General features: G+C 38.8%; 1 protein-coding gene across 1 annotated transcript in view; it reads right to left on the reverse strand.

Annotated features, from left to right (window-relative positions):
• LOC140165025 (probable tubulin polyglutamylase ttll-15) overlaps positions 1-19,818 on the reverse strand; it is a 76,246-nt gene extending 56,428 nt beyond the window's left edge. Inside the window, exons 1-9 of the mRNA XM_072188439.1 lie at positions 19,589-19,818; positions 17,313-17,471; positions 16,623-16,745; positions 15,897-15,978; positions 15,459-15,730; positions 13,601-13,661; positions 10,202-10,301; positions 6,398-6,470; positions 5,792-5,916 (exon numbers count right to left, since the gene is read on the reverse strand). Of these exons, the coding sequence (XP_072044540.1) occupies positions 5,792-5,916; positions 6,398-6,470; positions 10,202-10,301; positions 13,601-13,661; positions 15,459-15,730; positions 15,897-15,978; positions 16,623-16,745; positions 17,313-17,471; positions 19,589-19,807 (1,214 nt within the window). The 5' untranslated portion in view covers positions 19,808-19,818. The remainder of the gene's footprint in view (positions 1-5,791; positions 5,917-6,397; positions 6,471-10,201; positions 10,302-13,600; positions 13,662-15,458; positions 15,731-15,896; positions 15,979-16,622; positions 16,746-17,312; positions 17,472-19,588) is intronic.
• Positions 19,819-23,755: the final 3,937 nt, after the last annotated feature.

The raw sequence follows: 23,755 nt of genomic DNA on the forward strand, positions 1-23,755 counted from the left end.
AGCGACGCCGCAAAGGTGTCGCTGTTGCCGTGCTACACCGACGGCGCGAAGCTAGACCATTTATGAGGGGCCTACACCGACGGCGGTAAGGTAGACCTATTTCCGTAAGGCTACACCGACGGTGCAAAGGTGCATCTTAAGTAGGCCTAATTGTTAAAGTTGTCATATTAGCAAATGAGTGTGGTGGAGGAAGGTATCGTTGTTGCCGTGCTACAGCGACGGCGCAAAGCTAGACCTTTTTACTGGGCTACACCGACGGCGCGAAGGTATCGCTGTTGCCGTGCTACAGCGACGGCGCGAAGCTATACCTTTTCAATGGGCTACACCGACGGCGCGAAGGTGTCGTTGTTGCCGTGCTACAGCGACGGCGCAAAGCTAGACTTTTCGAGGGGCTAAATCGAGGGCGCGAAGGTATACCTATTTCCGTATGCTAACACCGACGGCACTGAGATATACCTTATTTGGTCATGTCACCAAATGAATGTAGGGAAGGTATCGCTGTTGCCGTGCTACAGCGACGGCGCGAAGCTATACCTTTTTACTGGACTACACCGACGGCGGGAAGGTATCGCTGTTGCCGTGCTACGGCGACGGCGCGAAGCTATATCTTTTTACTGGGCTACACCGACAGCGCGAAGGTATCGCTGTTGCCGTGCTACAGCGACGGCGCGAAGCTATACCTTTTTACTGGGCTACACCGACGGCGCAAAGCTATCGTTGTTGCCGTGCTACAGCGACGGCGCAAAGCTAGACTTTATGCGCATTTTGTAATGACTTGATCAAATAAATGTAATGAAGGGGAGGAAGGTATCGCTGTTGCCGTGCTACAGCGACGCCGCTAACCTATACCTTGCCATTGGGTGAAGGTACCGCTGTTGCCGTGCTACAGCGACGCCGCGAATGATTTTTTTTAATTATTTGATTATTTAAAGAATAAAAATAAATGACCAGCTTGGTTTTAGGATTAAGCAACACATGTTTATTTACGCTTCGCCCGCCCAGGCCTGACTTAAAAGCCGTTAAAAAACTAATACCTATTATTATATATTACGTATTGAATCATTGCATATTGATACAAGTGATCGTTGGATTGATGATGATTATGCTTGGGCGATCATGTACATATGATGCACATGTGAAATGGGGAGTTGCTTGTTTGTTGACAAGAGGAAATATTAAGTTAAGTTGTCATTGGTAAGCGCATAATGCACATTTAGTTTGCACCTGGTTGTCACTGGTTGGGGCATTTTATGAACGACGTATACACTGGTTTATGTGATTTCATAATTTCCAGATATTATAAATAAAAACAGGACCTTGACCACTGAAAAGTTAATTAAAAAGAAACAGAACTTTTGCACCTGGTTATCACTGGTTGGGGCCTTTTATGAACAACGTATACACTGGTTTATGTGATTTCATACGTTGTAGTTGTTAGTTGTTATAAATAAAAACAGACCACTGGAAAGTTAATTAAGAAGAAAATGGTCATACAGTCCCGACTAGTTAGGTGAAAAAATAAGCATCATAAGACATTTTTTTACAAGTTCAACAAAACATTGTGAATGAAACAGAACTGTTATCTTCCATCTTTATTCAAATTTGTATTGAACGTAAGCATGGTAAGAACGCGGTCAATGTAAAGTAGGGGCCTAAAGCTTGTGAGTGGTAGGGGCGTTTTATGAACGACGTATAATCATGATAATTTTTATCATTTAGGCCTATACTTAGCAAGGTCGTTTAAAAAGAAGAAATTTGGTACAAAAATCATGGAAATCGATAGTAGGGTTGTTGAGAAATTGTCATTCACGGCGATGTCGCTGTAGCCTGCAACAACGATAACCTTCCTCTCATAGGCATCGCATTAATGGGTGAATATTTATAAAGTTTTGTTTGTTTGTCAATTAATTCATTAATTATCAAACGGCGATGTCGCTGTAGCCTGCAACAACGATAACCTTCCTCATAGGCATCGCATTAATGGGTGAATATTTATCAAGTTTGTTTGTTTGTTTGTTAATTAATTCATTAATTATCAAACGGCGATGTCGCTGTAGCCCTGCAACAACGGTAACCTTCCTCGTGTGCATCATAATTTACATATTATACGGTAATTAATGACTGAGTATTGTTAAAAGTTAATGTTTTTATTTAATGTTCTTAAGTTAATTAATAATTCCTTTAAATAACATAATTACTGAATGGAAACCGATCATTATGCAGATTTATTATTCCTGGCTGATTATGGGAAGCAAAGCAATAACTATGAATATTAATTAAATTTAAAATTTACTAATGTTCCTCTTCTTCATTATATAGTGGCATTATTAATTAAATTACTACAATGTTGTTTTGAATCTCTCTCGTTCGTTTATTTAATTTGCTAAATTAAGTGATTTATATATTGCACTGAGTTAATCCATACATCATTCAATGTAATCCTATCATCGAGTTTCGCGCCGTCGGTGTAGCAGGGCTAAAACTAGGGTAGCTTCGGCGACGGTCAAATGTGGTAGGGTATAGTAAAGTTTAGCCAAATTTCTTTCCACAAAAATATTAAAGCAATATATAAATGCTAGTTTTCACTGCCAAATATGTCCCGCTTTTAGTTTTGAGTGGAATAATTAAATAAATTAGGTAAAACAAAGAAAATCGCTCTATAATTTCATCCACTATATTACCAATGCGTGTCAGTATATTTCGGTTGTATGCATGAACAACTTGCTCAGATGTATTACTAAAAGACACAGATTTTATCAATTTTGTCACAAATACAGCACCTAAAGTCTTGATTTTTTGCATGATATGTTTGTTTATTTTGATACATTATGACAATTGTGTTAAAGTCGGAATTTTGAAGAAAAAAAGAGGTCATCTTCTTTAGGAAATATTACAAAAAAGATACTGATCGTGCTGATTTAACTGTGAATAATGTACAGTACTCGTCAAATGAAATCTAAAATAGTTTTTCCCCAGAAAATCAATTCATCGTTGACACTAAGGTAGACAATAGTATAATTGTCGACAACAAGATGGTTGCCAATTGTTGACAATTTGCTTCGATTTGGACGTGTTTTCATCTGGAGGCCACTTAATAAAGAAAAAAGCGCAGTAATGTACCTCCGGATTTTTTTCGCTATGCAAGTGGTTTGTTTGCGTTGTATCAAAAACGTGTGCTACCCAGCAAATACAAAACATTTTCGACATCATTCGTAAATGGTTATAAAAGGTTGTCAGAAAATGTTTAAATTTCGGGTTGTAAAAAATGTTTTCATAACATTAAAAAACATTTTAGATCACCTACTGCAAATATTTTAACATGTTATTTAAATGTTGACAAAATATTTGACAAAAAATGTTTGCCAAAAATAGTTTACAATAATATTTTGAAAACATTTTAAAAATATTGTTGTAGTGTGTTTTTACACAAAACGTTTTAAAACTTTCTCATGACCTTTATATAACCCGGAATTTCACCTAAACCAAAATTCAAAATATAACTTGTTTATTAAAACACGTTTGTAAAACGTTTTTGTGTTTGCTGGATAAGCAATGCATGAAACGCCCAAACGCTCTTGCCGACAATGTCACAGGTATGTTTAGTGGCCTCCAGGAGCGACAAACCAAGATGGCGGATTAACCATAGCGTTTGTTGACATTAAGATAGTAGTGTCATCCTACGAGGGGATTATTAAATAGAAATGGAATAGCCTTATAAATGGAAGAACCTTAGCCAATTTTTTAAACCTCTGGGCCAATTTTGCGGGGCAGATGAGACCTTACAGCAAGAATATTAATTTAATTTGTTACCAAAGTCACCCGGTCTTATTTGTCCCGATTCATACTTTTATTCAACGTCGAACATTTTAATGCAGCAAACCTTCCTGGGCTCCCTGCAGACAAAATATCTTTGGCAGGTCTGTATGTGCTGGATGTACATCGCCTTTCCTGGCAATTTCTCCCTTTCCTCGCCAAATTTGAGGATTTGAGCAAGCCTCGCAATATCTCGCCAGAAATAGGTACTTTCTCGCGTTTGTGAGTTGCTATAGTGAGATTAAATAACGAATTTGCATCGAGTTTAGTGTGAAAGACCTACTTACCCTTTGCGTGTGAAACACACGTTTCATGCCGTGTCTATTGAGATGCTCAAAAACTAACGATTTCAACATTTCTACCTGACTTTGTGTTATGCACTGCGGGCAAAGTAAATACTCCTGAAAATAAGAAATAAATATCATTTTTCATACGGAAATTATTATTACTTCGTTATTGTTTGTATGTCAATAATTAGGTAAAGCCTCTGGCAGAAAAGAACGCCACTTGTTTATATTTTGGGAGCGTGCACAGCGTAAACATGGAAGTGTTGCTGTGATTGGCTTATTCAATCGTCTGGCAATTATATCAACAAACCGATAATCCGATTGGCCCATTACGCGTCAAAGCGTTGGTCGGCGCAGAGCGGCGCTCTTGAAGGGAACACAAAGTCGCTTACTAACAGGGCGCTAGTATCCGTTAGAGCAAACGACTGTCGCACTGCGTCATCATCCCTATATCTTCGTGTCAAAAATTACCGTGCGAATCCTCTCGTTTTTCTAGCTACGCATGGCGATTTTGTTCGAGATAGGCCGAGCGACTCAGGCTAAGCATACCATTTACATGATATGATATAACATAGCCCTGCCATAGAGCCTGCCGCTTAGTTTCTATTCTACGATTTGCGCATGATCAGTTCCACATATGGTGTTACTATTATAGAAAATTTGTTTTCAGGTAAAACGCAGGCTTTGTTTCCAGCACACTAACTCGAAAAGCAATACACTAATTAGCGGGGCCTTGCTGTTTGCTGTGGATATCTTTAACTGCATTTTATAAGTAAAGATTTTGAAATCCAAAGTAAAAATTGAGATATATTCAACTATTTGAGAAATGAATTATACAAAGGAACCCGTGTAAGATCCAGCTACTGTATCTATAATACAATGTACATTTATCGACTTTCTTTATCTGCGTCAATAATAGAATATGGATTTCAATCGAATTGAATACATGTCTCCATTTTGAGTTTGTACTACACCTCTGAGCGACAAAGCGATCGATTTCTAACCAATCAGATACGGTAGGCCTCCTTTTCTTCGTTCGGTGAAATACCAATCGCCCGTCGCTCACCAACGGAGTATTAAGTTTATATTTATAACACTGGCTGTTGACACTGTGTGTCGTAGTTCTCTTGAAGCTAGTGTAGTATTACAGTTTTTGTGAATTAATGAACCTCTATGGCGCAATTTGAATTAACATTAAACATTCCCCTTATCATTATATATAGCATAATTTTACTTACTGTATTGTCACATGATATGTTTGCTGAGTTGTAACAACTTGGAATACTGTTTAACATGACGTCACTGTCTCTTATGATGTATGATGGTCTGAAAAGAAAAACAGGTGTTAGTCCGGCTGCAAAAGTATTGTTTTACCATGCTAGGGGTTTTTGACATGAAGTCACTGCGCTGATCATAACGAATCGGCTTCTACTCGTGGTACCTTTATTTTATGCATTCTTTTGATGAGAGAAATGATAACTTTAAGTGATTGGTGGTGCTATTTATTTACCACATATTCACGAGTTGAAGTATCGACATTTCAAAACTATCATAGCCATCAAGTGTAACTCGCTATGTCTCCTATCCCTTACGTGTAATTTTTAGAGAATAATATGTTCTTCTATACATTTGAACCAAGGTCGATAAAAACGTGCAAAAACGACTAAAATATATTTCAGCAAATTATATACCTTGTACTATTGTTCTTGCGAATGGCTTCAATACCAGATATTCGTAATAAGCTATACAATGTTGAAGTGAAAAACATAGCATGAAACCTACTTCCAGCGGTAGGCATATTGGGCGACATATTTGCCTAAAAGGGATAAAACGATCATCATTAATATCACAACATATTTTCTCAACGTATGGTCGTGGTCAACATTATCATCGTCATTGTCATCATCGCCGGCATTGTTATCATTTTCAATACTATCGTCACATCCTCATTATTTTCATCATTTGGCTACATAAAATGAGATGTATTGTAACTTTCAGACCATCGTCATCATCATTATCATCGCTGTGGTCATCATTATTTTCATCCACCAAAAGGACTACCATCATCATCATATCATCATGTTCATCATCACCGCCACTGTTGTTATTTTCATCGTCTCATCACCATGACGACGCAGTATCCTCATGATTATCCTCATCTTTGTCATCACAACCGTCGTCCCTGAATCGTCGTTGTCATCATATATATCACATTAATGTCACCTTCATCATCATCATCATCGCTGTCATCATCTCCATCCCATCATCATCGATATCCGGGTGCATAATGTTCTTACCTCTAACAGATGCAAATTGAAGTCCTCATCCGGCACGAAGTCCCATCTTGTGATGCAAAAAAATGAATCTCTCCTGGAAGTTTTGTATTGATGATGAGTTAATTATTTTTTAACAAGCACTATAACAACAAACAAGGTTCTGCTGAGTTTTACGCTATTTCATAACATCTGCTAGCCCTAACGCTTGCCCAATCTGAATTCCTTTTAATGAGATACGTTTGTGAAGATTGTCATTCATCCAGCTCAACGTTTTGAGAAGCAACGGTTTCACACCTTATCCTAGGTGATAAAACATGTTGCCTATGTAATTGGCCCTCTGGTTGGGAAGTCGTAGCCCCGGGTCGTAGCATCATAATGAACAATTCACAGGGTTTTGTCAATACAATTCAGGATATCCAGTTAAATGACGAGGAAACTATAACTTCATAATTTGTCAACACTCTTTACGTGTGTACCACCCAAGGAAGCGGTAGACGTAGTACGTGATCGGTAAGCAAAGGATAGCACCTGTAAGGATAGGACGGAACTTCGTGCATCGCAAATGTGCGGATTACTGGAACTGTGCTTGAACACTACCTATTTTGTCTATGATGACAAATTTTATTAGCAGCGCCATGGTTGCGCGATGGGTTCGCCAGTCATCACCAATCGTGGTGAATATGTTTATGGAACAGTTTGAACGCACAGCCTTCAGATTCTTTCACCGGTACGCCACCGACGCACTGGTATCGTTACGTCGACGATACCTGGGTCCGCTGTCCCCCTTCTTTGAACACATTAACCAAGCGAATGAATACATCAAGCTCACCCAAGAGCCCATTTAGGAAGGAAATCATGCCTTTTTTGGATTGTTCGGTCCACGTACAAAGCGACGGCAAAATTGAAACGTCAGTATATCGCAAGGACACGCACACTGACCAATACTTACTGTTCGACTCATATCACCCCTTAATACACAAGCTTGGGGTCCTCATAACACTGTTCCACTGAGAGCCGATACCAGCTCTTCTAATGAAATCTAATGATATCACCAATGGACATTTCACAATCGCTTCCTGCTAAGAAACGTTCTTCCAACATGTCCAAGGACGCTGACACGCAAAACGACGACACGCCGGTTCAGCACAAGAACATTACCATCCCATACGTGTCAGATCTATCGGAGAAACTTCGTAGGATCTTCAGCCAACATCAGATCCCCGTCTCTTTCAAACCTACCAACACTTGAGACAAAAGCTGGTTCAACCGAAAGACAAGCCACCCAAAGACAAGCACAGCAATATTGTCTATGCTATTGAATGTACATTAGTGCAACAAAACAGACCTTGGCAAAGCGTATGTACCAGCACAAACGTGCCCACACCAGTTGTGGGGATTCTGCAGTATACACCCATTTGGACAGCACGAGTCACACCTTCGACAACAAGGACGTTGTGATCTTAGACACGGAGCGCAGGTGGTACGAAAGGGGAGTCAAGGAAGCGATCTATGTCAAGAAAGAACAGCCTTCACTCGATAGGGGAGGCGGCCTGCGTCACAATTTGGCGGGGGCCTACAATTCCGTTATTAAGAACGTTCCAAAGAAGTTTGGCTCTAAATCTACGACCTCTGGCAACACCATCTCACCAATTGCCGACAGACCAACAGACGGCCTGAAGATGCACCTAGGATAAGGTGTGAAACCGTTACCTCTCAAAACCGTGAGTCCAGTTGAATAGTTTAAAGAATCTAATTTAATATTCTTAAAAACTATAATATGTGGATTTTGGCTATTTAAGTTAAAATCCATTAACCCCTATGGAAGATATATTACTATACCTCATAAATATATAGTAGGTAATCCAGACATCTTATTAACGCCAGCGTCCGAGTACGCAGACCCTCCTTCGGGTCCATGGAGATTGGTAATGTAGATTATATAACATTAAATAAACCCGATACATGGGTTGCCTTCCAGCATTTTGTGGGAATTCACTTTTACCAATCCTGGGTCAGACGAGTTTTCTATAATATCACGTCCGTGGTCTCACTGTCTTGCCGTTTATGTAAGCGGCTACTTAGCTTTACCAATCAATGTAGATCTCAGCAAGCAAGGCGATATTTGAAATGGGTTTTCATTGATAGTCTATTGATCATAACCAACGCGCGCGCAAAATGACAATAGAACTGGTTCATGCATGTTATGTGCCTACCATATTTGAATTGACAATGGGGCGGGGCTATCATAATAATAATTTGACACAACAGTCACGTTACATAGCTTGATAATTATTTGGAAGGGAGTTAACTATCAAAATGTAACAGTCTCAGATTGGGAGAGCTATTATAAAAAAATAAACAAGTTGGTCTGTAGATTAATTGAGTTTTCGTCGACACACAATGCTCCAATGAGCACTATAACTTTGTTGCTGGTAGTTAGGGCTTAGTGGCGTGTTGGCATTAATCTTTGGAGTGAATGAGAAGGTGGTTTTAGCTCTAATTATTTACCCAGAGATGGAACCGAGACTGTGGGACAGTCTACCGAGTACGGTATTTTGACTACTTCCCCGTGCCTGTGCAATTACTCGCACACGGGGAAGTAGTAAAAACTTCCGCACCCCTACTACCGCACGGTGTCTCGACCCACGCGTCGCCGTTCCTGCAGACGTATAGCATTTATTGTACTACACAACGGCTATTCTGCAGATGCGTTTATCGTGAAAATGCCATCTGCTGCAGTTACCGGATTACCGATGGATAAAAGACGCCAATTTGACGTTTTATGAAACAAAATGTTTTATGGAGTGTTTTAAAAACAAAGACAATTAGGCCTAGAATAGGTTTATATAAATCTAAATTGATTGAACATAAATCTTCCAAAAAATCAGGTAAGCAGAATATTGAACTTTAATAGGCCTGTTTAACATGCCGGCCTGCACGCTGACCGGTAACGGTGTGTTTTGACTTTTGTTTACTTTTACTGTGATAGTGAAAATATTTATGAGGTATAGTAGAACAAATACAACATGTTCCATTCCGCGAAGTAGTCAAACTACTGGTCCCTCGGTGTTGGATGATTTGACTACTTCCCTCCGCTGAGGCATTGGGAAGTAGTTAAATCATTCAACACCGAGGCACCAGTAGTTTTGACTACGTCCCCAAAAAACATATTGTATTTGTATATTCTTATCTCCCAAACAGGGGGTGTAGATTTCAAATGGAGTCACTCATGCAGGTATCCATTAAAATTCACACTCCCTGTGTGGGAGATTGACCGTGATGTCTTCCATAGGGTGTGTATGGATTTCAACTGGAATATCCAATTTAATTGTAAACCAGTTGCCTCGGTGCGGCAAATAACTACTGTCCAGTCAGTTAGCTCAGATTATTGTTTTTTTAAAGATATTTGAAGAAAGATATTTGAAGAAAGATATTTAAAGATTTATTGTTATGTTATAAGACCTATGCAATAACCCCAACGCCATAAAATTTTACAAAATCTTACAAGGAAAACCATTGCGAATGCATGAATGACACGTAATGCCATTGTGCAATCACCTAAAGTCATATATTTATACGCACCGATTCGCAGCGAAACCCCCGTGGAATGAGGTTGGTGATGGTGTGCGTGGCACCCAGGGGATCCCAGGGTCAATTCCCGGGGGACCAAGTGAAATCTTTGTTCATCTTCTCTCCTTTTTCGTTCCTTCTCTGCCTTCCGATAGCAAAAAAATATGGCATCACGTGGCATGTGGCATGTACTCATGCCGCGCAGTGGTTTTCCTTGTATAGATTTCATGGCGTTAGGTTTTTTATTATACTTACTTGGTAGGATTTATATCATGTTTTATTGATGACCATTTTTGTTCAAACACATCTCTCACGGCGTCGTATAGTTGACTTTGAATCCAGCAGGTGTCATAACCTAGTGAATATAGAAATAAATACCGCACATAAAGAAAGTCCCCACTTGATTTGAGTGGTCATAATTCTTAAATCGATTGATGAAAAACATTAGTGCATGCTAGTCGCAGTTTGATGTCTCACTTGTGTACAAAGAATTTGTCCAGATTTGAACGATTTTGTGTAAATTGCAGTTAGCAACCTGGACAACCGATTCTTTAGAAATGCTTAGTCGCGCTAAAAGTCGATCGATACATGTTAAAATCAGCACAATTCAGAGATACACCTTTTGCTATGAAATTAATTTTCTCGGTCAAATATAAAGCAATATTTTTTTTTTCTTCAGTAATGTCAGTTAAAAACTTGGTGCTTGGATATACATTTTTTACAAATCCTGGTGTTAAAATTAAGCATCAAATTGTGTCTTTTAGTGTGATATTTTTGATTTTTATAGGCCTTCAGTTCGCCCGCGAGCTTTTTACGGAATTCATTTTTAGCGTCTCAAACTAATATAGTTTGCTAAAGAAAGATATTTCCCACCTCGGTAAGCAGATCGTGTGGGTCTATATATTATAGTTTTGTCAGAATTTCCGTTTTTGTTTTACCCTTTTTCCCTTCATGCTCCGAACATGTCTAACTTAGTACTTTTATCTCGGAGAGCAACCAGCAGAAATAGTCGATATTTCCTTTGTTGTTTATCCAGGTCAATTTTCCATTGAAAGCAAATTGCCCGACCAGCGATTTGGTAGCCCAAATCCCCAATTGAGTGTTCTGGTTAAACATGATCAGTAGGAGCGCTATAGGCCTGGGAATTTCTTTGCTATATTGAAGTTCTAGCAACACTGTAGCCATGCCGGTATTCCTATTAAACCCAGGGATATCGATCCACAATGCTAGTATTAGCCTTAGATTTCACTCGTTGATTTTGAAAAATGGTCAGCCGGCAGTAAAATTGGTGAAATGAAAACGCAAATTCTGACAAAACTATGATATATCGCTCACGGTGATGTGCGTTAGGAAGTTGGGAAAAATCCTTCATTAGCGAACTATCTTACTTTGAAAAGCTAAAAGGTTGATCCAAAAAAAGGCTCGCGGGCAGAGTTTAAGCCTATCAAAATCGAAAATCTTACACTAAATGACTAAATTTCACGGCTAAGTTTAACACTAGAATTTGGAAAAAAAAATACAGTATCAAGCACTACAATTTTTCCTGACATTTACTGAAAAAATGAAAATGATTGCTTTTCATTTGGCCGAGAAAATTAATTTTACATCGAAAAGGTGTAACTAAAAATTTAGCTCATTTCAACACCAAATTCGATCGTTTGTATTGCCTCATTAAATGACTGAGTGAGCCTTGCATAACAAAAGAATCGGTTGTCCAGGATGCTAACTGATTGGGGCGATTGGATAAAATGGTAATTTAATCAATCGCGGTTGCGGTGTCAAATTGCCCCGGGGGTCACCCCGTTGTGGCCTGTACACCATCCGCGATAATACAAACGCGTAAAAAGGGTAGTTTTTCGTGGGTAGGCACGATACGCGCGTATCGTGTTTAGGGTGTCAAAAACATGAGAAATCGGAAAAACTACGCGGAAATGAAATTTAGGGTATGAAATTTGATGCAAGGAATAAAATCCCTGTTTAGGGTTTGAAAACAGGTGCGTGTTTACCTGTTTAGGGTATCGTTTTAGCCAAGGGTTAAATCCTTGTTTAGGGTGCTTTTCAAAAGTTGATTATCGCGGATGGTGTACAGGCCACAATGGGAGTGACCCCCTGGGAAAAGTGCTTAGCCTCACGGACCATATAGCACAACTGATTTCAGTTTGAATAGTTTTAACCATCTTGGGTGCTTTCTTATCCAGGTAATACAACAGTTTGTCAAGGTTAAATCGATTCAATATAATTATGTCCCAGTCAACACCTGGCTTACACCTAATTTGTATCAGCTAAATTCATTTTCTAGAGCCACTTTGATGTCTTATTAAGATAAGACCGCAGTTAAGTCATTTTATCTCATTCAAATTTTTGCGAACATTGCGCGCATTTTGAATGAATTCAAATTGCAATTTTACAAATTTTCCCCAGAAAGTTACTTTTACATTGTCGATGACATCCAATTTTTAGCGTTCCCACATTGAATGACCCCCATTTTCTTGGGAGCCCACACTGAATTACCCCATTTTTTCGCCAAAAATCATGGAATGTGATGTGTATCCCGTTTGTACCCAAAATTAAAACTTATTATACCGTAGTAGTTTGCCCTTTGACAGCAACATGTGTTGTGCTAGAGGCACTTTGATGCATGAGTTATTATCAACGGGTCGAATTCGCTTAATGTAAATTTATTTTGGGTCAGAGAAGGGGGGATCAATCTTACAGGGAGCGTCTTCAACAACTCAATCTTATTGATCTAAATAACAGGAGGAAATATTTTATCTATTTGTTTTGCTATGAAATTCATATGTCTTTCATTTCAGTAACTGGATTGTAAACACTCGCCATCTGGATACTTTGCTTTTTGACAATCACATCACCCCAAAAAATGATAGTTTTAAATATACCATTAGTGTCAATTTTCCTTGTCTTTGGAATGCCTTCCAGTGTCCATCAGGGATCAGTTTGTTTTGCATAAAAGTATGAGGCCATTCAAAAACCATCTTAAAACACATTTTATTGAAATGTCTATGCAAGAGCTGGAGCTGGACCCCTACATTTTATGATATTGTAGTTGAAATATGTGTAATGTGTTATTTATTATAAATGTGCAATATCTTTGTTTTGATTTCACTTGTCTCGGTGGGTTGGAGGGGTCACACCCCCTGGGTGATAGTGTTCGCGCTCCTGACTCCTCCTGGCTAGCCTACTGGGACAATCTTTCATAATTTTTATTTAATGACATGCTTTGTATGTGTATTTTTGATGTACTTTAGCCAGTTATGTAAATAAATAAATAAATAAATAAATAAATAAATGCCTTTCCATTAGATACTGCGTAACGTCCCAAGTGGAATAAGGCATTTGTAGCTCAAATTAGGTGAGAATATTTCTCTTTCGCACTTGCAGTTGCATGTTTTACCAAAAGTTCATCATTTCTAATGGTCTACTTGTCACACATTAATATCAATATAAGGTAGCTTTGGCAGCCACTGCAATTAGCCTTTTCGGAGCATGGCCTAAACAATAGGAGGGCAGTATTCAATATGGGTTAAACCCGCCAAATTCAAAAGCCTTTACCCATTTCGTGCAGCGCCTTCCTATTGTGTCCGCCATACCTCTAAAAGGCTAATGAATATAAAAAATACGAAAACAAATCCCTACCTTCTCTCGCAAACACAACATTAGCCCCAGTAGCTTCTTTGTACTTGTACTTCGCCGTATTCTGGAACATTAATAATAGAAATCAGCAAACAGATGTTTAAACAGACTCGGCTTGTAAATTCGACTGTATACTTGGTGACATCATGCCTCAAATAAGACAATGTCCAAGACCTTGGTCCAAATCATGGTTATGTTAAGGGGCTGTGCACATTATGAGCCCTGTGGGAAGGTGAAATGGAGGGGGGGGGGGCAAGAAATTTTTGACCATCAAAAGGGGGGGGGGGAGCGTGCAAGCAATTGTGGCAAGCCGAGAGGGGAGGCAAGCAATTTTTGGCACAAAGGCTAAAAAGCTTAATAGGAAAACAGTACAAAAAACTTAAATATGCAAAATTTCCTGTTCGCTGCGCTCGCAATATATATCAAGACCATTTGCAAATTGGGATCCCTAAAAATTGGCATGTGCAAAAGGGGAGGGGCACAGATTTTATAATTGCTTAGTTTAGACATAATTTGGTTTGTTCGAAAAACAAATGGACGGAACTGCATATAACGAAGTAAATATTAAATTAATTGCTTAGTACGTAACTCTGCCTGGAAATTATACAAGTAAAGAAAATGAGATAAATAAAATGACATTGGGTACTACATTAGCCTTTCGATATATGGTGCACACAAAAGGATGGTAGAGGGCGGTATTTTAAGTGAGTAAAACCCGGCAAATTTAACTGACTTGACCCCCTTTTTGCAGCACCATCCTAAAGAATCGGCTACACATTCTAGTGGAAAAGAATTACAAACACACCCTTTTTGCGTTTTTGTATATAGAAATACAATCTCATTCTTTCGCGAAATCAAACTATGCTGCCTTTATTTCACGATATCAGAGGCCTTTAAAAAAATTTACTCCCTCTTTTTAACAAACGCGAAGACACTTCACTTCAGTGATTCAAGTGGTTCATTATATATGAGGCACATTCTAACGGTATCTCTTTTGTTATCATCGTACCGCTTGTCTTGAGTCTCTGAAATTCCAGTGTAGGAACTGGATTCCTTGCCCCTATAATATACCTTTTGTTACCAGTGTGTTATTATTTTTTGAGAAAAATGCAAAAATAGTCACAAATTTATCAACGGGTGTAGTATATACCACCTAAAAATCTTCACTAACGTTAATAAATGTACGGATAACCATTATGCCTTTGTCGTGAAGAGGGGCACATAAGCATCGAGTGTGTGGCACCGCAACGGGATTTAGACTACTAGAATACTATCATGCACACTTGAAATAGAATAAACGACACTTGATTTGCCCGTTTGTTTATCAAGTTTGCTACCGCGAACTAGAACCATGTGTTCCTTAGCTTTGACGAATAAGATATATACTCACGGTTGTTTGATGGCATGTAAAACTGGGTCATTTTAAAGAAAAGTTGAACAATGATGGCGCTATTTATCTAAAATCTTTTTTGCATCTTTACAAGGGGTAGATACTTGTAAAATGGTATTAGAACATCAGCAAACAGACTGAAAAGTGACAAGGAAATTTTCAAAAAACTTTTTATCGTAAAATGTAAGGTAAGGTATAACTCATATTATTTTACTAATTTAAATTCAAAATATATGTAAATAGCGCCCTCAATTAGTACACAAATATACAAAAAAAAGCAGAAAAAGATGAATAATTTGATATAGAAACGAAAATCTATATTAAAAATTGCTACAAAATGTGTATACGCGTACAGTTTATTAGTGTGATAGCTGTTGGTATGATTAAGGTCTAGAATTGGACATTATAAAATGTTTTGATAGAAAAATTAATAAGTGATCACACAAACAACCGACTAAGATATGTACTTACTTGGTCCTTCCCTTTGTCCAACTCGAGACGAAAGTGATGTCCATTCGAGTGGCCATAACCATCGGTAATAAAGGTTGTCGGGTCAGTAAAATCTTCCGGGTCATACAGTTTTACGGAGCACCGGGTGATATATTTCGTGTCAATGATATAAACTCTAAGCGGGTCAATCGAAGTCACGATCACATAGATACCAATACTTAACTTCCGCCCCTGTGCCAAATATGGATTGGATATATATTCTTGAATTATACTTTCCTTCTTCAGGTCAAGCTCTGAAAAAAGAAAGATCGACCGATTTAACGAAAAATAAACACACTTTTGCTGAGAACTTGTAACTTTATAAAAGCGCCATTTTACGTCCACTCTATTAACTCTCTTACACTGATAACTATAACCGGATACTTAAGTTACAATTAGTATACGACATGAATACATTACCTTGTAATTTTTTCACTTGGTTCCCTCTGTGTTCAATGTTTTTCTGCATCCATAATCGATGTTTGTCTTTGTTTTGCTTTACCTACAAGAAATACGGGGACCGAAAGTTTTTATGACACAGACATGAGTAATTTCAATAATGAAGATAAGCAAAAGTCCCCCTTGTATGCGTTGAAATGGAAGCGGTAAACTTTTGAATCAACAGGAGCCAAAAATCACAAAGGATCCAATTTTAACGACACTGCTCTCAAGTTGTGTGTCATGTTAACATAAACCAGTTTGCACTCTCTGGATTGTTTCATTACGGAAGAAATTAAATAAAGTAAGAAATTAACGGTCAAACCGCATTGAACCTCTAGCCTACCTCCGTCAGGCCCTATCGCGGCGGCGTCCTACTTTACCCACAATCCTGTACGTTTTTACCCATAACACAGAGAAGCGGCCGTGCGTATAGGTTAGGAGACTGACGGATTTAGTCTATTGAACCTCATTGTCCACTGTATTAGCCACAATCTATTTTGTGGTTTTATCCTACTAACAAAGTATTTTAGAGAGTGCAAACTATTCCTTATTTGGTTTATTTTTGCATAAGGAAATATTTTTGAGACCAATTTCTTATATATCGGACCATCTTTCATTTTTAGACCCAGTGGAGCCTTTCGCATTGTACGCAGTGGATAAAACCTCATTTAATACGCAAATGAAAGAAATATTGGGAGTACAAACCTCTTCCAAAAAGTTTAGTTTTTGCTGCGGGATCAAAAAGGATTTGGGCACGTACTTCAGTCCCCCTTCAGTTGTAAGCTTTGCCTTGTGGGTAATTTGCTGCATGCCGGGAACCTGACTAACCTGTAAAAGGGCGGGAAAACAACAAAACAATAAAGCAGTTAGATGAATAAACATGATGCCACGAATATTTGAGCCTGCATCTTGGTGCTGCGACCTACGTATTCAATGGGTTCTCTCAATGCAGATTTTTTTTCTAACTTTGACCCCTTTACTCAGATGTATATGCAACAAATGTAAGATTTTGTACATAATTATAACTGTATTCGTTGTGAAATGTTTGCAGAGAAATTACGAAATTATCATCTTACGTCGTTGAGATATGAAAATGGAAAGGTAAAATGAGTCTAAATCAAGTTCGTCCACGCATATTGGAATAGTATCCTCCAGATGCGATAAAACTACAATCCTGGAGAAAAAGGTTGCAACACCAAAGCGTTAATTTGGCCAACATCCTTCCCCGATCCCCTATTGCAATGTTGATTTGGACAACATCGTCATCATCCACATTACAGTCTCCCAATATCGTGAACAATGAAATATGATGGGTGGGGAAGAGGACGAATTTCCGCCAGGATTGTAGATTAAAGCAGGCTAAAATCCTAATGAATGCAGTTTGACCTATTTTACCTTTTGATTATGGTGTACTTTGTTCATTAGGTTTCCAGATTTAAAGGGAGACTCGTGTGCCCATAAAACGTCCCACTGAGTACCGGGGTCTTGCTTCACGAAGCCCAACATTTTAAACAGGTTCATGGCGTGAGTTAATGAATATCCACGCTTCAGACTCTGAAATGAGGAATGGTGAAATTATAGCGTTAGTTGCCTCTGAGGTGGGAAAGGAGGCTTTTACTGGGGAATAACAGAATGCATAGGGGGGACTTCACCCTAAGAAATGTTATCTTTTTTATAATTATATAAAAAAAAAGACTAGTTTGCGTCTGACGTCAGGGCAAAGGCGCGACGTGATTGGTTGCTGACCTGCGCAGTACAGCATTTTTGTTCTGGTTGACAGGACGTCATACGCAAACTAGTCTTTTTAATTCGGTCTTCAATTATATACTTTCTCAAGAAGTTTACACTTTTAAAATGATCTATTAATTTTTGATAAGAAACTTGTCAAATTTGACAAGGGAATCTATTCAGATGGGGGCAACAGATTTCTCTTCAAAACGACTCATCAAAATGACATACCCCGGTTTTCCACCAAACGAAATTGAATGCAACATAATAGAGGATGTGAACATGTTACAAACACTATAAAGTGATAATATAACTGATCAAAATGAACAATATATCTCATCAAAACGAATAGTTAGGGGATCAAAACCAAATGAGTAGGAATTATATTAAAAAAAGAATAGTACGAAATAAGAGTACAGGGTGTATCAAAATGAGTGTTACCGTCAGTTTTCAGTGATTATGGACAGGACTGTCACATCACAATGCAACATAAGATGCATCTAATTTGCAGACAAATAATGTGAACTATTATAAACTAGAAATTGAGGCCAATTTACTGTGTCAATAAACATGAAAATTGATGGGTACCAATCATTTTGATACAGCCTGTATACTTGCTCAACAACAGATCAGCGGTGATATTTTTGACAACGTACTAGTAAAATGTTCTGCTATTGTTTAAAATTGGATGAAAGTTATTTTGATGAGTAAACTGTATCTTGTAAACGAAAGGTTGCCTATCTATTTTGAATAGCCTATACTCTTAAAATTACTCATTTTTAATAGAAACTTGTCAAATTTGACAAAGGAAGCTATTCAGATGGGGACATAACAGATTTTCTTCAACAACAAAAAATATTCTCATAACAAACATGACCAACTTATCAAATTTGAGTAGTTTACCTTGTTAAAACAATCAAATTTGAATAGTTTGTCTTGTCCGAGGGGAAAACAGAATCTTGTCAAAATGAAATAGGTAAGCTTGACAAATAATGAGTTGGAGACAGGGGCGTAGCCAGCTTTCTTGGTCGGGGGGGGGGGGATAAAAATTTTGGGGCACAGACGAAAAAAATTACAGTTGCATCATACAATACATAGAGACTGTATGTCTTCGAGCTTCCCGAAAAAGGCCTTATTGGGATGATGTGCGCCCACAGCGCGAAAAAAATGGTATTTTACATTATTTTCGCCCATTATCCGGCTGAAAGGGCTATATTGTTACAATGTGCGCGCGTAGCGCGGAAAAAAATTTGTATTGTACACTATTTGGGCCCTGAATTTTGCTAGAAAAGGGGCTCCTTGCCCGTTTTCTTTTCCTTTCCCCTCCTGATTTTCTCTTTCATTTTTGAGGGGCACTTTTTTTGTCATCAAATTTGCCACCAAAAACTCTAAATTCAGAGAGATTGAGACCAGTATATGAAATTTGGTGCATTTTCAAAAGTTGCAAATTAAAAATGGACCACGCGGAGCTATAGAGGTGAATGGCACAGCGCGACCATTGATAAAGCCCGAAACAACCGCTAGGTCATATCGATCGCATTGAGCCCTAGTATTCATCAGTAAAGCACTGTAGCAATCCATGCGTTTTAAATTAACAATTGAATAAAGCGCGCACTTGGGATAGTCGACATGGGTTCATCGTGGGCAAGCAAGCTTGACCACATTGCCACGCTAAGCAATTTCGACCGCGTTATCGTTTTGATTTGCAACTTTTGAAAATGCACCAAATGCCATAAACTGGTATCAGTCTTTGTCACTTTTGAGTGTTTGGTATCAAATTTGGTATCAAATTAGAGCTAACAAGATTCTGCACACAACCGTATCAATCAAATTTTCATAACAAGATCAGGTTTTGGTGTAGGACGGGTTACATGACTGCGGACTTTCTTTATTTGAGCAGTTTACAATATGACATTTACTAACTGTACGAGTTACATACTCACATGAATCAGCCGATAGAAATTAACCACTGGTCGACTACTGACGATTCCACGCATTAGGTCTGATGTACTATACTGAGCGTGATGTCCAGAAATATTGTCTCGTTTACTACACATAGGTGCATAATGATTTCCGTTCTGTTTGTCTAGATATGTCAGGCATAATAAGAGAGTTACAGCTAGAACCTGTACCGATATCATCAATCGCAACATCCAAACCATTATAATGCAGAAATAACTTCCACAACGAAAAACGACTAACATGCAAATGTTCTTGCTTAAAAATCACGTTTGCTCCTTTCTATCCCCGGTACAGTTAGACGTTCGCCTTTCGTATCTCTTTCCTTGTTGGAAAGGTATAACGTTGAGGAGATAGGAACATGTACAGAAGATCCGGGACCTACTCTGCCATTTTTGGCTGAGTAACGGTACATGAACACGGTCTTTTGTGCCTATGTAAATTAGTCATTGTGTAAAGCTGTGTTTATACCCAGACTGAATCATTGTCGCTAACTACACAAGTTATGTGTGCAATTTTAGAGAACGTTGACCGACAGACGGTGTCAATATAGGTTTACGTGTCGCCTTTGAAAAACAGCGAATCATGCGCATGCTCAGCAGGCAAATACGACGGCGATTTAGTACACTGACCATGCGTGCGATTCAGGTTTCTCCAAAAGCGATTGAGTATAAATGCATCTTTAGAAATGACCGGCGATTGTGTGTTCTCAAGTGGGTTTTATCATGTTAATTAGTGACCTCGATCAAGCATTGAAATGCTGTCATTTTTTGTACTGGATCGTTCAAGCATCTCCAACAATTTTTTCAATGTAAGTGCCTCTGGCCCTAGTAGAAGTAAAAACGGATACTATGGCCAGAGTTCTAGGGCTAGGTACAGTAATGGAAGATAAGAAAATCTTATCCACTCATGCATACAATCTTCCAGGCTGTACCACAGTCCCTCATTTCAAATATATAGTTTTGGTTTCTCTTTTGTTCAGAAACCAAAAATCAAGGGATTAAAAAGTAGAGCTGATCTGATCTGCAATCATAACACTATTATGCTGGGAGGACACAGTATAGGGTATATAACCAGAAGTATACAATAGCCTATTGTGCTAACATAATTATTATCATGATTGATATCGGAAATCTATCCCGCGGACGACAGTTGATGCTCTCTGTCGAAGGTAGGTGGCATATTACACTCACGAGTTCTAGGCCTAGAAATCATATACATGCGCGTATACTGAAGGATGGGGTGGGGTGGGGGAATTTGTTTGTATGAAACATAAACGATGCATGGAGATGATTTGATTATGAATTAGTTTATTATCCCGGGAAGCACAACCCATACCTCTTTAAGAGGGGGCTCCCCTCCCTATATAACCACCTCTTTCCTAAATTACCCCTTTCCCCTCCTCCTCCCCTACATTCGATATCTTCATCTCGAGCTCTCCTCCCCTTCTCTTTCACTTCCAATGCTCTCTCTCATATGTTTCTCTCTCCCGGCCCATATCCCCTTGCCCTCCACCCCCCCCCCACACACACACACCCGCACACACACACACCCCAATCTGCTCCCCTCTATCTTCTACTTTTTGCAGTAAAAATTGCTTCAGTAAAAGTCATTAGGTTATTAGAGGTCATATAATGGCCTTCCATCGATTCTGGTACATGGGATTAAGGACATGAATCGATTTTGTTTATAGCACCTATACAATTACAGTAGGGGCCCTTTTGTAATGTCGAATGCAAATATTTCGATGGTCTATATATTTTCACAGTGAAATCAGCTTAGGCTATTTCGTAGTCTCAAGCCAATGCTTTCAAACTAAATCAATGCTTTCAAATGTAGACTGTTTTGTTCGACTTCTCTGCTCGTGAATATTGCACTGCGAAATTTAAACATTTCTTTTGTATACTTAGATCAGGTAACTCGAAAATCCTGTAATTTTATTCGTCACACCACTTATAAGAAACTGAAACCAAAACCGAAACTACCTGTCACAAATGTTTAGTTTTAAACAAAAGGTAGAAACAAAGAGTTCGATATCTTGTGATTCAAGTGGTTAGGCAGGACAATAGGAAACCACGTGACCAAAACCAAAACCAAAACTAAAACTATACATTTGAAATGAGGCAGTGTCATCGCCCCGGTATCTCCATGGTAGAAATCAACGCTCTGCAGGGTCTATTGTTCTATTGTTTCCGATTAGAGCGCTGACATATTGGAAAATGTTGCCAATCAATATTCATGAGAGTGTACATTCAACGTCCAGTTTTCGAAATTGGGTGACTTGTGTTTGGTAGGTATGAAATACATCTGACTGGGCGTTTTAATTACGTAAAGAATAAAGGCATTGACATCATTGAATGACTGCCCAGTGCTGTTATGTGTTTAGTTATTATATAGGCCTAATAATTATTATTAAATGTATTCATCATTCCTTTCTTTTCCCTTCTCTGTACTTATCCTTTCCTAGGCCTACACTTTATCGCTCCCTCCCTCTCATTGTCCCCTCTCACCCTCCCTCTCTCATTCCCATCATTTTCCTTATATTTCTATTTATCTACTTGTCTTTATTATATCTTTTCATTTCTCCTTCCTCCAGCCCTCTCTCAATCTCCATATCCCCCTCCCTCCTCCTCCCTCCCAAGACTTCTCACAGGAGTGAATCTGCCCCTTCCTACCCCCCCCCCCTCATTGGGTACGCCACTATTTATATACGAATCTCCTTCTTAAAATAAAATTAAATGGATATTTCTTAAAAACAACCTTTATAGGCCTATACTTATACTTACATGTATACGTATAGCGATTACCATTATAGTGTAAAAAAGATATATGGACTAAACATGGCAGCCTTCATACATTCTAATATGTAATCGATCAGCAAGAGCATTCAATTTATTTAAAATGAAACGTCAGGTGGGTGGTAAAGATGATTGCATCGACAGCTAAAGCCTCCTTTATAGAGTTCAGACCCACACAAGCACACATTTGGGATACGTGAGTACAATGGTACCACTTTACACATGACTGCCCTTACACATGACTGTAGTGTGGTCACTTATTGATACTCGCCTGCCATGTAGAGCGTTAATATGATGCCGGATCAGTGACCAATTTAATGGCGGAACCCCTTTATTCGAAACAATGGTACCACTTTTATGAATAGCCTGTCGCAACTTCTAATCGGCATCAAACGAACACAAGATTATATAATTTCTTGCGACTCTATTTAAAAGCTCTTTGGTAGATATCGCCATGGTAGGTTGAATCCACAGCCACGAAAGGTCATTTTATTCCGACCTTATAATTAGCCAAGTCACCTGACTAAGGCTACTGACAATAGCCGGGGTAATTGATTTCTCGCTGTGTGAGTAAGCTTGTATACGACATTGCGGTCAATGGTGATACTGCCTGCACTGGAGTAGTGAGTGCAGATTATAGCCTGCGCGCTGTAGTCCATACAGGACCAACGCAATATAAAATTAGCGATTTTGGTCAGATTTTGAGTTCAAGACTCACGGCCGTTTCTCAAAGCGCAAACTAACGACTATCATATCTGTTCAACACGTATTTTCAAGTGTATGAGACCAGATCTGGTTTCTTGAGACGAAATCATTTACAGGAGATATTCATCATTTTCTAACCCGGTATCCGAAGATTTTCGTCTGATATCAAAATCGTGCATAGCAATTCACGTGTATCGATCCCGTGTATTCATTTTAGTGTCTCTGCTGCACCAAATAATTATTAGCCAGGCGATGTCGGTGTGTACCAGGCCACTGATACTGAATAATTTGCCGTTAGCAAAATGACCCGTCTCCTCTGCAGCCAATTTGGTTCCGCTCCATCGAAATCAAGCTGGTCACGGAGGAGACTACCCTCCTTTGTGTTTGTTCATTTGTGTATGGAAAGCCCTTTTTGGAGTCTATAATGACTTAGGCTAGAGTCCGACGCTGCATTGTACTAGAAATACCTTTTCTGTGAAATCGCTATAGAGCCAACCGGGAACACGTATTCGTTTTGAAAATTTAGCAAGAATATCAACTCTCTGGTAACATGTTATTTTGAAGTCTTCTAAAGCTTAATATCTTGAAGATTAGTAATCGTCTGTGCATATGGACTGCGCATTTATAATGCAAAACATTAGTTCTAAT

This window comes from Amphiura filiformis, chromosome 11, assembly GCF_039555335.1.
Source record: "Amphiura filiformis chromosome 11, Afil_fr2py, whole genome shotgun sequence".
Taxonomy (NCBI): domain Eukaryota; kingdom Metazoa; phylum Echinodermata; class Ophiuroidea; order Amphilepidida; family Amphiuridae; genus Amphiura; species Amphiura filiformis.